The following is a 17,792-nucleotide window of genomic DNA, read 5'->3' as shown; positions in this document are numbered from 1 at the left end:
TATACGGTTTAGTGCTTATGTTTTATAGGTTTTTGTGTTTTTCTGAAAAGTTAAATGAAGCAAACTAAAGATTAGAACTACATTGAATAAAAACAGCGACTTCAAAACAAAAGATGAGATCACATGGAACAAACAAAATCAGCAGCTCTATAAAGCACTGTAAACACCTGTCTGCAAAAGTAATAGCTTTATAATAAATGCATCTTTTCTCCACAGATCATGAAACAGGGTAATGCATGTGGGCTGATTAGAAGAGTTAAACAATAAACTCTAAAAAACAGCAGAGCTAAACAGCATGTCTTTTCCCTTTTAGGTTGGGAGTCTGGGAGAGTTCCAGCACAGTCCTACGGAGCAACCGGACACTAATGTATCCTCACATATTTTTCCTTTTGACCCTGCTAATCATGTTCCCTGAAATCCTGTTCACTGAATGATGCAAATTATGTCCCCTGAAAAGCACCTGTCCAGTCTTCACACAGTCCCTGACAGAGCTGCAGAGCTGTAAAGAAGCAGGTTCTTTCAGCTGCAGAAAGTGGCGACAGTCAAAGAGTCAGAAGATTAACAGTCGTTTTTAAAAGTTTAAACACAAAGGAAGGGGCGCGGCACAGGTGGTGTAGGGGTTAAACGTGCGGCCATGTGCAGAGGCTATAGTCCTCGATGTGGCTGTCCCAGGTTCGAGTCCTGGACCCGGCGACCTTTGCCGAATGAATCCCAATCTCTTTGCCCTCTTCCCTGTCTACCTACTGTTGAAAATTTTAAAATAAAGGCTTCTAGTGCCGAAAAAAAAAGAAAAACACAAAGGAAAACATTTCTCTGAACCAGCCTAAAAGCTCTCTTATGTTGTGACTGTGTAAGTTAATAATTAACACTGGATGGCCCAGTGTGTGGCTCTGGTCTTGGACCAAACAGCAAGCTGATCTCAGAGATTAGGTAATGTACAGGTCCTTCTCAAAATATTAGCATATTGTGATAAAGTTCATTATTTTCCATAATGTCATGATGAAAATTTAACATTCATATATTTTAGATTCATTGGACACTAACTGAAATATTTCAGGTCTTTTATTGTCTTAATACGGATGATTTTGGCATACAGCTCATGAAAACCCAAAATTCCTATCTCACAAAATTAGCATATTTCATCTGACTAATAAAAGAAAAGTGTTTTTAATACAAAAAACGTCAACCTTCAAATAATCATGTACAGTTATGCACTCAATACTTGGTCGGTAATCCTTTGGCAGAAATGACTGGTTCAATGCGGCGTGGCATGGAGGCAATCAGCCTGTGGCACTGCTGAGGTCTTATGGAGGCCCAGGATGCTTCGATAGCGGCCTTTAGCTCATCCAGAGTGTTGGGTCTTGAGTCTCTCAACGTTCTCTTCACAATATCCCACAGATTCTCTATGGGGTTCAGGTCAGGAGAGTTGGCAAGCCAATTGAGCAGTGATACCATGGTCAGTAAACCATTTACCAGTGGTTTTGGCACTGTGAGCAGGTGCCAGGTCGTGCTGGAAAATGAAATCTTCATCTCCATAAAGCTTTTCAGCAGATGGAAGCATGAAGTGCTCCAAAATCTCCTGATAGCTAGCTGCATTGATCCTGCCCTTGATAAAACACAGTGGATCAACACCAGCAGCTGACACGGTACCCCAGACCATCACTGACTGTGGGTACTTGACACTGGACTTCTGGCATTTTGGCATTTCCTTCTCCCCAGTCTTCCTCCAGGCTCTGGCACCTTGATTTCTGAATGACATGCAGAATTTGCTTTCATCCGAAAAAAGTACTTTGGACCACTGAGCAACAGTCCAGTGCTGCTTCTCTGTAGCCCAGGTCAGGCGCTTCTGCCGCTGTTTCTGGTTCAAAAGTGGCTTGACCTGGGGAATGTGGCACCTGTAGCCCATTTCCTGCACACGCCTGTGCACGGTGGCTCTGGATGTTTCTACTCCAGACTCAGTCCACTGCTTCTGCAGGTACCCCAAGGTCTGGAATTGGCCCTTCTCCACAATCTTCCTCAGGGTCCGGTCACCTCTTCTCGTTGTGCAGCGTTTTCTGCCACACTTTTTCCTTCCCACAGACTTCCCACTGAGGTGCCTTGATACAGCACTCTGGGAACAGCCTATTCGTTCAGAAATTTATTTCTGTGTCTTACCCTCTTGCTTGAGGGTGTCAATAGTGGCCTTCTGGACAGCAGTCAGGTCGGCAGTCTTACCCATGATTGGGGTTTTGAGTGATGAACCAGGCTGGGAGTTTTAAAGGCCTCAGGAATCTTTTGCAGGTGTTTAGAGTTAACACGTTGATTCAGATGATTAGGTTCATAGCTCGTTTAGAGACCCTTTTAATGATATGCTAATTTTGTGAGATAGGAATTTTGGGTTTTCATGAGCTGTATGCCAAAATCATCCATATTAAGACAATAAAAGACCTGAAATATTTCAGTTAGTGTGCAATGAATCTAAAATATATGAATGTTAAATTTTCATCATAACATTATGGAAAATAATGAACTTTATCACAATATGCTAATATTTTGAGAAGGACCTGTAGATGTCAAAACACATACTTCCATTGACGATATATAATGTTTACTGTATATTCAATTAACCTCCAAATGACACAGCAGGCTCAGCAGACAGAAAACAACATTAGAACAATGAAGCTTGTGCACGGAGGATGTGATGCAGTGAAACTACGTCTAGAAGTACATTTCTAGATGTAGTACCTCTGTAACTAGTTGTAGTCAAACAAAATGAGACAAGCAAAAGCAAAGAGACTTCAAACAAAGAATTAGGAAAGGATGCAACGCATTCCAGTACATGTGGAATAGTCTAAAAATCTGCTGTTATATTGTTAAATTTTGTTTAAAAAAATGAGTCAAACCTTATTGTATACATTTGAAAAATTAGTAAGCCAAAAGATCTTCACATTTTGTGAGTATCACAAATAAAACAAAATAATAATAAGATACATAGTCTGCCTTCTTAGAGATAAAATTAAATAGCATTGTGATTACAGTGAAGTCACCTTTGTATAGTACCGTAATATTTGTCAGGTTTTACCAACACTGTATTTTTGTTGTTATGAACTCCAACCACAGCAGTAAAAGTGCTCCTCAGCTATCAGAAATCAGAGCCACGACCTGCTGACCTCACAGGGTTAAAAGTGATGCCTCTGGACAAATGCGTCTCTTTAGGCAGCCTGGAGCAAACTGCATGAACTATAGAGATGGTCTAAAATTCTGTAAATGATGGTGTGGACTGGTTGCGACCCTCTGACCAGGCAAGTGATTTATATTTTCTGAACATAACACACTGCTGTACTTTTCTGTACTTTCAGAATAAAGACAATATAACAGACACACAGTCCTAGAACTGCAGTCAAGTGTTCAAAGCTTTACTGTAGTTGTGAGATTTCAATAAAAATCTCCTTTTTAAGTTACTCATGATGAGTCAATTCTTTTAGGACCAAGTTTTAAAGGTATTTTAATATTAAGTCCCCTGACTCAAAACATTGTAGAATCGCTGTTTAATTGCAGTTTATGGTTGGTAAATGGCCTGCACTTGTATAGCACATTTTCAAGTCCCCAAGGACCCCAAAGTGCTTCACACTACAATCAGTCATCCAACCATTCATACACACATTCACACACTGACAATGGTAAGCTACACTGTAGCCACAGCTGCCCTGGAGCAGACTGACAGAGGTAAGGCTGCCATACAATCGGCACCACCTGCCTTGCCTGACTACCATCAGGATGCAAGGCGCACGTTTGTCTCTTTCCCTGAGACACAGACGGGCAGGAAAGGATTTCTCAGGTGCGATGCTCCAAACCACGCAAAACATGGTTCTACTGTGGTATGAGTTAAAGCAGGAAAATGTTTATCAGCTGACGGCTCAGCCACCTACTAAATAGTGAAGCAACGAAACAAACCAGCTTATTTGTCTCTCAGTAAAAAAAAAGGTATTTGCATCAACATCAAATTGACAATCAATTGGAAGCGCACAGTGGCACAATACAGAAAAGCCATTATAATAATATAAAATAATTACATGACTGCATCAAAAGGTACATACATAAATAAACAATATTTACTCTTAACCCAAGTTAATTCCGAGTGTTACGTTGTAGACAGCATAACACTAGGAGGGCATAATTGTCCCCCTACTTATTTGGTTTTCCCTAATTAAGTCATTTAAAACATTGTCACATTGTAATTAATTATATTTTTTGTTCTTAACTAAAAAGAACCCAGAATTGTTGTGCAAAATAAATCAGAGGTTAAGATCAAACATTTACCCAATATTTGACTAGCCTTTATACCAAATACTTTTTGACTTTCACTTCAGGGATTTATTAGACAATTGCATGTTGCCTCTACTGAAATATAAATAAATTGAAATTATCCTGCTCTGAGAACAAGTTTTGGCCACTCTACCCACTCTGTGCACAATTAATAGTGACGTTTTTTTTCTGTCTGTCCGTCTCAAAGGGTAAGTTCCTCTGAACAACGATGTTGTGCTTGCCTTGTCGGCTAAAAAGGGTGGCATATGTTTATTTTTCTGGATGAACTCTGATATACTACGTTAGCAGAGTTTAAAACCTCCAGCAGCAGCTCCATGTTGTGGTCAGATGATCGGCTGTGAATAGGGCAGGGGCTGAGTGTCTCTGTTGTTGCAGCGCTGCTGCGTGAAAAAGTGTGACAATTTGGACAAATGTAAATGGGTAAGCTTTTTTTATATTGATGTAAATGAGTTACTTTGAAGAATGTATTTTTCTGGTGGCAATTAGATCGAAGTATAGATAATTTTGACATCACTATTTCTTACATATATATGCAGTTAAAATCATTGCATAGCCCCGCTGTAACCTTGGTCTCAATTTTAAAACTTATTTGTATATAGTGAAGTGGTTTTGGTTTCCTTCAATTCGATTTACCTTTCTTCTGTAGCTGTGCACTCTCCTTCAGTCGAATGTCTATTTCCCTGCCAAGCGCCTTCTTCTGCCGCTGCAGCTCACTGCGGAGCACAGCTATACGCAGTTGCATGCATTCCCGCTCCTTCTTCTGCTCGAAGAAAACAAACAGGGAACACAGTGTAAGAGTTTGAGGGAAAACATTCAGCATGTGCAAGACTAAGTTTATAGCATTTTGTATAAATCCCAAAATTCCTAGGTTTTCCAGAAACACTGTTTTTGTTGCCTTATCCTACATGTCACTGATTTAATACATGTCCACAAAGACGAAGCTTTCATTTAATAATCCACAATCTAGTGTTAACAACTAATGACAATAAAAAAAAAAGAAAGAAAGATCTGACTCTTGAAAACAAGTCTCTGAGCCCCGAGATCAGTGTTACTGGTGAAACCTGTTAGTAATGAGCCCCTATCCTGGGAAAGCCTGGCTGCAAGTCAAGTGGTGTGAAGTTCTGGCTTTTGACATTCAAACATCTGACAAGATGTAAGTGTATGAGGCCTGGGGTCAAACTTAGATTTTGCAAATGTTTACAAAATCTGTGGAATTATGAGTATTTGAGTTGTGTGTCCATATAGTGACCAATTTCAAACTGAATATGATTTAAAATCAACCAACCTGAATATTCTGCACTGAGCATTGCCAGTATTCAGTCAATCACTTCAGTTTAAGAAAATATTGAACTTTTTTAAATAACGTTGCAGAGCCCTAAACTGTGTGGACATACCAATTATCTAATCTGATGCCTCCTATTGTTGTGACATTATCCTTAGAAATTCAGTACCAGTAAAGAGAAGATACAATTGTAAAAAAAAAACAACAAATGTGACATTTCAGAAAATAATAAAAATGATTTTGTCTTTACTTGGTTTCTAAAACTAAACACCTTAGGGTTATTTTCTGTCGCATGATAGAGCTCAAATAGTTTGGAAATGACCCATTCCAGACTGATAAGCAGCAACATTTGCTGCTCTATGGTTATTCTGGATATATTTTCTCCCTAGCATTGTGTTATAACAAACAAATCTGGATGCTACAAACCAAAAAAACAGCCCCAACTCCTGCTTTTATAGAGGTGGTTACCCCTGCTGATGATCAGTTCATCAAGACCATTAAATTAGTAGGGCCTGGCAGCTAATTTCCCACTTAATTCAGGATGGGTGAGGAGTTTTTCCACATGCAGCATCTCCATTTTGGTTTGCTTGGCAACCCCTAACTTCAACTTGACAATGTCAAGTCAAGCACGTGTAAACATAGTGCGTGTTTTTAAACTGATGCAGACAGTGGCACTATCAGTGTTTTATCACTTTGAGCAATGCCTTTTGAGTGGTAGCAGAGGAAGTGGAAAATATCCATAGTGGATCTACAAAGGCAGGTTACAGACCGACTCCGTGGACAACCTGAGAAAATGGGAGATAACTACAAATATACAAGAGGAGAAAGAAGAATAGAAAGACACTCCTTGCTGGAATCTTTGGCACAAAATCTACGCTTAGAAAAGACAGACTTCACAGTAAAACCCCATCTATGCAACCAGAATAGGGCTACAGCTAACAATTATTTTAGTAATTGAGTTTTCTATCAAATCCTCTGCAAAATAATCAGATAACAAATTGGCACTTTCTGCAGATTTTTCATTTAAATACTTAAGCTTATTTTATAAGTAATAACATGAAAGAGAAAATGCAAGTAAACAATTAAATCTATTTTACAAAAGAAAAAAAAAACATAATTTTTTTGATTCCAAAGTAATTATACAACATGTCTTTAGTAAACACATGAACAGTTGTAACAAAGGATGCACCTGCAGCTAAAGCAAAGAGTTCCAACATCAACGTGTCAAAAGCTCAGCCATTTGTGGTTCACTTAACATCAATACAGTGCTAGCTGCCCCTGTAAGGTCACCTGCGTATTGCATTCTGGATGTTTAAAGAGATTTTTTAACATCAAAAAGCATAATGTTAACGTCTTTCTTGTGTGTTTTCGAAGCGTAAGTTGATAATACGCGTCTTATGCCCCTTTTACACGGGCTCTATTTGGGCCGGCTCCACTCCATTCAACCTGTTTTGCGAGCATTTCAATTACTGCGTTTTCTGGCCCAGTACCTGCTTTTCTGGGACCTACTCAGTAGCAGGTACGACTGGGGCTGAGTAGGGACTACAAGTGACGTGAACAGACTGCTGTTCACTGTTTGGTCATGAAACCAGGGGAAATGAGAAGGTTTTCTCTGAGGTAGTGCAGGGAAAAGTTAATAAAACTCATGAGCAACTAACAGCGTGTTTTGTTGGGGAATTTATTGACGGCCCTTAAGCAAACCAGCATTTGCAGGAGGAGGGATTAGGCAGAGAGCAGCTGCCCGTAATCAGACAGCCTGCATCGAGTCAAACAGGAGGAAGACACCGGTAAATCCGTGGAGCATGAATATCTAATATCCAACCTAAAACTAACTTCAGGGCAGTCACAGGTGCACAGATTTGAGCTTGAAGTCCTTGTCCTCGTTATTGCCATAGTTGAGACAAAACGTCATCATAAAGCCCAAAATTTAACTTCTTCAAGCAAACTCTGAAGCCTCACCAGTCCAGATGGCAACGTCTCTCCTCTCTGCTCCTCCTGCCACCCCCCTAACATCAGACCCCTGAGCCTTATTTTATTAAGTTCTGGCTGGGGTATGGTCCAGATAATCATCCCAGTGGATTATTTTGAAATACAAAAATGAAAAAACACACCAGACATTCTTCATATACAATAATACAGACGTTATTTGTATTTTTAAAAAAGTTTTATTTTCCTATTATTTTTTACCATTTCACACATTACTTTAATGTGACAATGTCACACAGTACCAGTATTAGCAGCACAGTGCACTACACTGATAGCTGGGGGCGGGGCTTCAGGCCACAACTCCAGCGGTCAGTGAGTCAATGGAAACAATGGAAACACAACAGGGACTGTACCGAGTAGAGCATGACAGAGTAGGGCGAGACTGAGTGGAATGTTTCCTCTGCTCTTCTTTTTGCCCCTCGGCGTCTCCCACCATAGACAGGAGTACAGCTGAATGGACAGAAGGACCCGATGTGGAATTATCCACATATCAGCAGCATAGGCTATAATTAGCGGAAGGAAGTGAGAGTGTTGTGCAGCAAAAATAACCACTCGGCCGAACACAGTGCATTGAATAGTTAAACAGAATCTAACGAAGCCTTGAGGCAGATATTTTGCCTCGAGGAATTTTAGTACTTGAGGTACCCGAATCATGTTAGTAATAGTTTCAGAAACCAGAACTCTAGCATTTTACTCTCACACAATGCTCCCTGACTAACACACACATCTGAGCCATTAGTCAACATTTTGTGCTCTCTGTTGGGTGTGTCTGCTTCATGTCTCTATCCAATAGTGGGTGGTGTGTCCTGCAGAGTGTTAACTATCTAAAAAGGAACAGCTGAATGGACAGAAGGGTCCAGATGTGGAATAAGGCACAAAAAATAAACAGTTGGCAGTAAATAAAACTGCATTAAGTCAGACGTAAAGCATAAACGTACTTCAAAGACCTAAATCAGATTTAAACGACAAAATAAATGACTGTAGGAGTTGTTGGATAAAAACAGTTAAAGTTAGGACTGAGATGGGTGATGAAGATTTGGCTGGGATTGAGCTTGTTTTTGATCCCAGAGAAGCACCCAGCAAGGAGGGACTGAGACTTCTCCCACACGCAAACAATCAGATAGTGATCACAGCGGGGATCTAAAGCAACACAAATATGCCTCTTCTAGCAAATTGATGAGGGCCTTGAGAAGAAAACAGGGAGTGAAAATCAGCAAGACAACTGATAGAACCTCCTTCTCCTCAGAGCTTCGCACCGTAGCGTTGCATGTTAACCACCTCAGGCTTTGGCACGAACCTTGAACCTCCTACACTTTCACTGAGCGGAGAGTTGACAATTAGGTCACATGCATGTATGTGTACGTGGACATCCCAGGGCCTGTCTGCCTCCTACTGAACATCAAACACCAGTGGGTCAGCTGAGTAAATAAGCAGGAGGCGTGAGGGGCATGTTAGAACCCAGCAGATTAATGACAGAGTGTGGGTGAGAGGGTGAAAGGGCCACTCTGCCGTCCCTTGATCCAGGCTCAATATAAATGTGCACGGGGATCTTAAAAAGCCCTTAGAAGAGTCCAACAATGCTCCACTCTCTCCACTCGACAAGGCCTTTAATAGAGAGCTAGAAGACAGGGAATTGTATGATTTACTAGCTGATTTGGGCACTGAAAAAGGTTTAGAGGAATGTTTTAATATGGGAGAAATATCAGAGACAGGTTTTTGTAGGAGATCCTTTGTAGCAAAGATAGAGGCTTAACATTTTTGTGGGAAGGCTAAAGCTAGCAGGGCAGCTTGCATAGTCAAGGTGAAGGTCTGTGAAACAGAACAAAAGGAGAAGGAGTATATCAAAAGAACTTAAGGAAAAGCAACAGCTGTAACAGCTGCACCAAAACCCTTCAAGTTTTAGTATATGTGCCGCAGTGCATAAATTCTCACTGATCTGACTCTAAAGGTGGACATGAAAACCTCCCAGCTGTCTAAAATCAGTCCAGGATATAGGGTACACAAAGCCATGGCCAGCACAAAAAACTAAAAACTATTAAAGTATACAGTGCCACACTTATTGGCAACCCTGGTAAAGATGTGGAAAAGGCCTTAAACTGAATTCATCATTGCTGTACAATAGTCCAATATTTAACTTGAGTACACTCAGTAAAAGATATTTTGCAAAACAAAAAAAATTACCAAATTATTATTGGCATCTGTAAAATTCCTTTAAAATACTTTCAATTGAGCTTTATTTATTGTTTTATTTTAACTTTACTTTTTAAATTGATCTGAATTTCTATTCACTTGTAATTAGTACACTCGGCTCTGTGTTTTTGTGCTTAACAGTGTGTCTCCTAGAAGGAGCTATGGCTGCTACTAACTGTGTGTGTTGCTTTATTCCTTTAGTTTCTACAACTAGCTCAGAGCATTTCCATCTAGCCGTGTTTCTCTCCTAGACACTGAAGAAGCTGCTGCTTCCATTAACGCTCAAAGTTGTCTCTACCATAGAAGGAACCCGGGACCAGTGCTTGTTTCCTTTGTTGTGTGTGTGTATCATCAGTTTTTTCAAGCCCCGGGTCGGTCGCAGCAGATGGCCGCTCACACCAGGTTCTGCACAAAGTTTCTTCCTATTAAACGGGAGTTCTCTCCTCCACTTTGCTGTGAGCTCTATTCCTCTTTGCAATATAGATTTTCTTTGCACGAAGCATGACAGCGCAGGTGTCAGTAAGTGTGCCGCCGGATGGTTTGATTGAAATTATTTTTCCAAACATTGTAGGTCCCCCCCCCCCAATCATCAACTGAAATCAAATTAGAGGTTGTATTTTTCATCGTGAGATGATGCTGCTGCTATAAAGAATTAATTTATATTAAAGCTTCATAAAAAAAACTTACCTGAAGTAATAATAAATGGAGATGGATCAAAAATGTCATCACAATAAAAAAAAAAAGCTATGGACAGAAATTAGACGTGAATGTTTACAGCAAACATGAATTCCTACCTGGGATTGGTGCTTCGTTTTCACAGCTGTGTGCCCGCCAATTCCAAAAATGCTTAACATGTTTTCTTGATCATAGTCAAGGTTATAACAGGAGATGGAAGCATAAACGGGATTTTGTTCAAGGCATCATCAGTCTGGCAGAGTGATATTGATCTTCATTTACTTCGTAGTTTAGCCATGAAAACATTCTAATGCTGCCTTAAGGCTATAAAGACCTCTAACTTATTATCTTTATCGTACAAATAAATGCCAGACTTTGGGTGGTAAAAGCTCTCAAATTCTAAGTATGTTTCATGGCAGAGCCTGCTGATGCTTATTATTAGAAGAGAGACCAGCTGCCAAAGTTTTGCTGATCACAGCAAACACAGTTCTATACTGTCTTAGCACCTAATCTTTATATAAATATTTAGCCTTTCATAAAATTCAATGCCTTAAGTGATAGAAAATATTGACTGCTACTGAAAACAAGCAAACCAGCTAGTGTAATTGGTACCAGTTCCAAGTATTATGTTTTTCCCTCCACTTTTCAGTTGGTTTATGAAAGCAAACATTTAAAAGCTGCTAAACAGCTTCTGTGAAATTCTGTTTAGATGATCTCAGGTCTTGTAGGAGAAGCCCAATGCCGTCCACTGATGCTTATTATTAGAGGAAAAAGTAGGGAATAAGCAGCTGGTGATTACAGCAACTACTACTTTATAGTATTAGGGTTACAAAAAAAACAAAACAAAAAAACTAGAACGCTGACCAGAATCTGACCATTTCTTTAGCTTTAAATAACTGATTGGTCAGAACTTCAAATATCCAGTCTCGTTCTGATCAGAGAATGCACCATGAACACTGGGATAAAGAATGTGGATTTAGGTATTCAGCTAGATCAATTTTATGAATGCTGCATATGGTCAAATAATTATTAGAAGACTTAATCAGAAAATGGGTCATGTCGTCAGTCTCACTTTGAGTTTCAAGTAAGGAAAACTTCATCAGCTCAGATTCTGCATTTAAAATGGTGTTGCATGAGACTGAGTAACATCATTACGTCATTGGATCACTGTTAACATATTTAAATAGCATTTATGTAGATGCTATAGTAGTTTGTGTGGCCACTATTATTTTCCAGCACTACCTTAACTTTCTTGGACATGGAGTTCTCTAGAGCTTCACAGGTTGTCAAAGAAATGCTCCTCCACGACGACATCACAGAGCTGGTGGATGATAGAGAACTTGTGCTCCTCCACCTTCCGTTTGAGGGTTTGAGGATGCCCCACAGATGCTCGATAGGGTTAAGGTCTGGAGACATGCTTGGCCAGTCCGGCATGTTTACCTCCAGTCTCTTTAGCAAGGCAGTGGTCGTCGTGGAGGTGTGTTTGGCATCGTTATCATGTTGGAATACTGCCCTGCAGGCCAGTTTCCAAAGTCAGGGGATCATACTCTGCTTCAATATGTCACAGTGCATGTTGGCATTCACGGGTCCCTCAATGAATTTTAGCTCCCCACAGCGAGCTGCACTCATGCAACCCTAAATCATGACACTCCCACCACCATGCTCTACTGCAGGCAAGACACACTTGTCATTGTACTCCTCACCTGGTTGCTGCCACAAATCGTTTGACACCATCCGAGCCAATTACATTTATCTTGGTCTTACCAGGCCACAGGACATGGCTCCAGTGATCCCTGTCCTCAGTCTGCTTGTCTTTAGAAAACTGTTTGCAGGCTGTCTTGTGCATCATGCCTTTGAAGATTCTCAGTCCTCCAGGAAATGGTGAATCCAAAAGAGATTAAACCAACTGGACCTCGGTTCTGCTCTTCATCTGAAGGGCTTTCTGAATTCAAAGCTAGTGACGAAGAAGTTCCAAGCTTTAAAGCTGTTTGGGATGTGCCACATATTTAATTCACATGCAGATTAGACTCCATTAACAATAAGGCATGATTGGTGCAGTTGTTTGCTTGGATCACTCAGAGGTGTTTTGGTCGCATGCAAGAAGGTTTGAATTGGTTTGAAACTGACTGGATATATCAGGTGTAATGTTGACCAGTATGTTTCTGACAGGTGAAATCTAAGGCCTCCTCCTCTGTTTGGAGTTGTTTTTTCTCATTTGACATGCATAGCTTCCTTCTCTCCTTTCTGAAATCATCTATCTTTTCTGTGTAAAACATGTCATGTTTAGAGGGGGCTTCCTTCTTGGATGACAGCCATGCAGACTGATTTGATGCAGGGTGCGGCGTATGGTCTGAGCACTGACAGGCTGACCCACCAACCTCTGCAGCAATGCTGGTAGCACTCGTACATCTATTTTCAAAAGACAACCTCAGGATGTGACGCTGAGCATGTAAATCCAACTTCTTTGAGTAACTATGGGCAAGACTTTTCAGCAGATAACAAGATGGCAGAACAAAGTACTACAGAGTTGCTGTGTTTTATTCTTCCGACCTTCTAACCTCTGTCGCAGAATGACCGTATTCGCTGGCCTTTTGGAAATGTCACAGTAAGAGTGAAGATCTACAAGGGTTGGACAATGAAACTGAAACACCTGGTTTTAGACCACAATAATCTATTAGTATGGTGTAGGGCCTCCTTTTGTGGCCAATTCAGCATCAATTTGTCTTGGGAATGACATATACAAGTCCTGCACAGTGGTCAGATGGATTTTAAGCCATTCTTCTTGCAGGATAGTGGCCAGGTCACTACGTGATACTGGTGGAGGAAAACGTTTCCTGACTCGCTCCTCCAAAACACCCCAAAGTGGCTCAATAATATTTAGATCTGGTGACTGTGCAGGCCATGGGAGATGTTCAACTTCACTTTCATGTTCATCAAACCAATCTTTGACCAGTCTTGCTGTGTGTATTGGTGCATTGTCATCCTGATACATGGCACCGCCTTCAGGATATAATGTTTGAACCATTGGATGCACACGGTCCTCAAGAATGGTTCGGTAGTCCTTGGCAGTGACGCGTCCATCTAGCACAAGTATTGGGCCAAGGGAATGCCATGATATGGCAGCCCAAACCATCACTGATCCACCCCCATGCTTCACTCTGGGCATGCAACAGTCTGGGTGGTACGCTTCTTTGGGGCTTCTCCACACCGTAACTCTCCCAGATGTGGGGAAAACAGTAAAGGTGGACTCATCAGAGAACAATACATGTTTCACATTGTCCACAGCCCAAGATTTGTGCTCCTTGCACCATTGAAAGCGACGTTTGGCATTGGCATGAGTGACCAAAGGTTTGGCTATAGCAGCACGGCTGTGTATATTGACCCTGTGGAGCTCCTGACGGACAGTTCTGGTGGAAACAGGAGAGTTGAGGTGCACATTTAATTCTGCCGTGATTTGGGCAGCCGTGGTTTTATGTTTTTTGGATACAATCTGGGTTAGCACCCGAACATCCCTTTCAGACAGCTTCCTCTTGCATCCACAGTTAATCCTGTTGGATGTGGTTCGTCCTTCTTGGTGGTATGCTGACATTACCCTGGATACCGTGGCTCTTGATACATCACAAAGACTTGCTGTCTTGGTCACAGACGTGCACCAACAATTTGTCCTCTTTTGAACTCTGGTATGTCACCCATAATGTTGTGTGCATTTCAATATTTTGAGCAAAACTGTGCTCTTACCCTGCTAATTGAACCTTCACACTCTGTTCTTACTGGTGCAATGTGCAATCAATGAAGACTGGCTACCAGGCTGGTCCAATTTAGCCATGAAACCTCCCACACTAAAATGACAGGTGTTTCAGTTTCATTGTCCAACCCCTGTACATTCCCAAGGAAGATTTACAGAGATAGTTTTTTAATAATGCTAACCATGTTGATAACTAATTACAATTGGCAGGAGACTAGAGGAGACATTACGTCATTGTGTGAAGGTGGAGTCACTGTTTAACAGTGACTCTACTGTCTCCTCTGCTCCTAATACAAGTACAATTTTATTATTGACTGACTATGGCCGGTACCCTTTAAATGCTGTTCCTATATATTTTCATGTTATAGCTCTTATAGAAAATTCAGTACTGACAAGTTAAAATTAAACAAAGAAAATAACAAAAATGTGATTGGTGCCTCTCATTAAAAATAAAAATATATCATAGAAAATCTTTCTTATACCATTTCTATACATAGTATTTACCTTCTAATGTTCTTACTTGTATTTACAACAGGCAACAAGTTGCTGAACCAGTTACATTGAGAATTTAGTGAGAAATTAAAGATACTGGAAGCTTGGCTCACCCGCTCAGTGAAAGCCGCTGTCGTTCTTAGCTTTTCCTCAATCTCCTTCCCGAACCTCTGGACTGTCATCTGGGTCTGTTTGATGGCTCTCTGAGCTGTGTGAAGCCTGCCAGTGGGGAAGCAGAACAAAAACAACAAAAAAGTCACCATTAACATCATCTTACAAACACAAAGGACCACCAGGACATCCCTGACTTGGAACTGCATTGCAAAGAACAACGGCAATACATCCAGCCCAGTTTGGATTTTTATTGTGACTCACATGACAGAGTAAGAATTATGATTGCTCCCATGTGGGGAATAATGATTGTGCAGTGTTTGCTATCCCTCTTAGTTTCTTTTGTTTTGTTTTTCTGTAGAGGTTAATGAGAAGTTTTGACATTAAATAATGAGCAAAAACAACACTGAGTTCATTTCAAATAACAGACCTCCACATCTGAGAAAAAGAGTTTAACTTCTAGCAAAAACATCTAACAACATTTAATCACAACAGAACTGGATTTACTTCAACTTAAACACTGTTATGCAGACCTGAACCCATCAGTCCCTGTAAAGCACAGACAAACCTTATAACCCCCCTAATTAACCAAAGCCACAACAATTTCCAAATTCCATGTCACTGTCATCACTGAAATAAGAAACTGCAACATCAGTACACAAATGAAAAACAAACACATCATTATGACCATCAATCACGAGCAGTTAACGCTCAGGAATGCTTGCGTCAAATCCAAAGGCCATCAAAATATAGACAAACCTCGCTTAGCACAACCCATGAGACCAAACTCATCAGGAGGCAAAATTCTCCCATGTTGGGAATGAGCTGAAGAGTGGAAACCAAGAAAGAGAAACTGACAACTACCAACAAAACTGTCAGAATGGAGTTAGATTATCCCATTCCTGGTGGATGTATCAGTGCTATCCATATGGTATGGCACACTGATGGTGGCATTTCTCTTTTGACGTTTTCTCTCTTTTTACTATTGCAGTCTTCTCGTTTTATTGTGGTTGCTGGAAATGCCATTAATACAAACCCCAAACGTTGTTCTCCCCAGAAACTGACCAAATGTTAAGTTTCCAACCAGAAGTGAAATCACTTCAGATATGCTGCACACATCATATGACGAACAGAAACCAGTGAAGCTCCTAGTACGGCTGAATACATTCTACTGCTGCTCTGAGTCATTGAAGAACAGAGAGATAGAAACCACACAAGCAGGTGCTGATGTTGTGCACAGGTGACATGAAGAGCTTATTAATGAAATTAGCAGAACATTGCAACATTCCTGGTTGCATGTAGAAGGACAGAGCTGCTGAATTAGCCAGTGTTTTAGCAGAACACTTTGATATTATCCCCATCAACCTTGTGTCCATCTACTGCATCCCATCTTAAACAGCTACTGGCATGTAATCCTGATCTTTGTCATAATTACATGCGGTCATCAGTCTTGTGAAGCTCCCATCTTCTCAGGACCCCCTACGGTTTGCAAAACGTCTTGCTTAGCCAGGCCTCGGTTCATCAACTTCATCCTACATTTAGTTTACGGATGGTACTTGCGGTGACTCGTAAGAGAATTCGGATCACTTGAGCTCCTCACATTTTGCCAGATTACAATGTAAGGCAAGTTTATTTATATAGCACATTTCAGCAACAAATCACAAACAAATTGCTTTTTACACAACTTTGAACACCAGACAATAACTCAAAATCCTGGTGTGACATCATGGAAAATTTTAAATAAAAAAGGCAACTTATCAGAAAGAGAACAATGGACCTCCACAACTGTCTGGTGCAAGATGGCCACATCAAACCAGAACAAAAGATGTTGTGAAGTTGCTGGCTGAAGCTGGTAAGAGAGTCAATTACAGTGAAATAAGTCCTGCAGTAATATGGACTGAAAGACCGATCAGTGAGTAATAGTTCATTACACCAAATGCAGCATAAAAAGACAGGTTACACTTTGCAAATGCAGTCATTGACAATGTCCTTCATTCTTTAGAGGACATGTTCTGTGGTTTGATGAAACAAACATTAAGGTGTTTGGCCATAATGACCATCTTTACATTGAGTAGAAAAAAGGGGAACTTTGTAAGCTTAAGAACACTGTCCTAACTATGAAGTACGGTGGTGGCAGAATCATGTTACTGGTCGTTTCGCTGCAGGAGGAACTGGTGCACTTCATAAAAAGATGGCATCATGAGGCAAAAATATTATGCAGAAAACTGAAGAACCTTCTCAAGGAATCAACCAGGAAAGAGTTTGAGCACAGAAGTGTCTAAAATAGGCAATGTCCCTAAAGCATACCAAAAAATACTTCCAAAGTGGCTTAGAAACAACAAGGTCAATGTTTTGTGACAATCCAAAGTCCTGGTCCCAATCTCATAAGAAAACTATGGACAGAGGTGAAAAGGTGTGTGAGAAGGGCAGCCTACAAATCTGACACACTTACACCAGTAGTTTCAGTAAGAATGGGCCAAAGGTCCAGCAAACTGCTATGAGAAGAAACATCTGATCCACATCCTACAGTTTAAAGGGTGATTCTACGAGATACTAAGAAAATTTATAAACCTCTAAATTTAAAGGTTAAAACACTCTCTCAAACAATTTCTCTTCCTTGTTTATTATCTGGCATTTATCAAACAGAAACAATTGTGGTCATTCTAATTGAGCTAAAGTAGGAAAGTATAGTCTGATTTAATGTCAGACAATAGAAATAATGGGGTGTCATTTCAATCAGTGAATTTAAATATTGGTTTCGAAGTGGACCTAGAGAACCAAACAAGAAATGCAGTGCTGGTTATTTCTTTATTTCTTTTCACACATGACCCTTTTGTCTGACTTATGGTAAATATGGTAAAAACTGAAAGTGGACGCTGATTATTGCAAGAATAGTGGTCATGTTATAGAGGGGATGTGAAGAGGCCTTTCTCCAAGTACGTCCTTACTTTCAGTGCACAAGAAATTCTCTCGAGTGGGTTTAGTTTAAGAGGCTCTTTTTAATGA

At 40.5% G+C, this 17,792-nt stretch overlaps 1 protein-coding gene across 2 annotated transcripts in view; it reads right to left on the bottom strand.

Annotated features, from left to right (window-relative positions):
• uvrag (UV radiation resistance associated gene) overlaps positions 1 to 17,792 on the bottom strand; it is a 172,086-nt gene that overhangs the window by 122,219 nt on the left and 32,075 nt on the right. For both annotated transcript variants that reach the window (XM_047379500.1, XM_047379499.1), the window contains exons 7-8: positions 14,789 to 14,894; positions 4,939 to 5,065 (exon numbers count right to left, since the gene is read on the bottom strand). In XM_047379500.1, the coding sequence (XP_047235456.1) occupies positions 4,939 to 5,065; positions 14,789 to 14,894 (233 nt within the window). The remainder of the gene's footprint in view (positions 1 to 4,938; positions 5,066 to 14,788; positions 14,895 to 17,792) is intronic.

This window comes from Girardinichthys multiradiatus, chromosome 11 (genome assembly GCF_021462225.1).
Source record: "Girardinichthys multiradiatus isolate DD_20200921_A chromosome 11, DD_fGirMul_XY1, whole genome shotgun sequence".
Taxonomy (NCBI): domain Eukaryota; kingdom Metazoa; phylum Chordata; class Actinopteri; order Cyprinodontiformes; family Goodeidae; genus Girardinichthys; species Girardinichthys multiradiatus.
The sequence above is the reverse complement of the archived record's forward strand: the minus strand, read 5'-3'. Positions and strand labels throughout refer to the sequence as shown.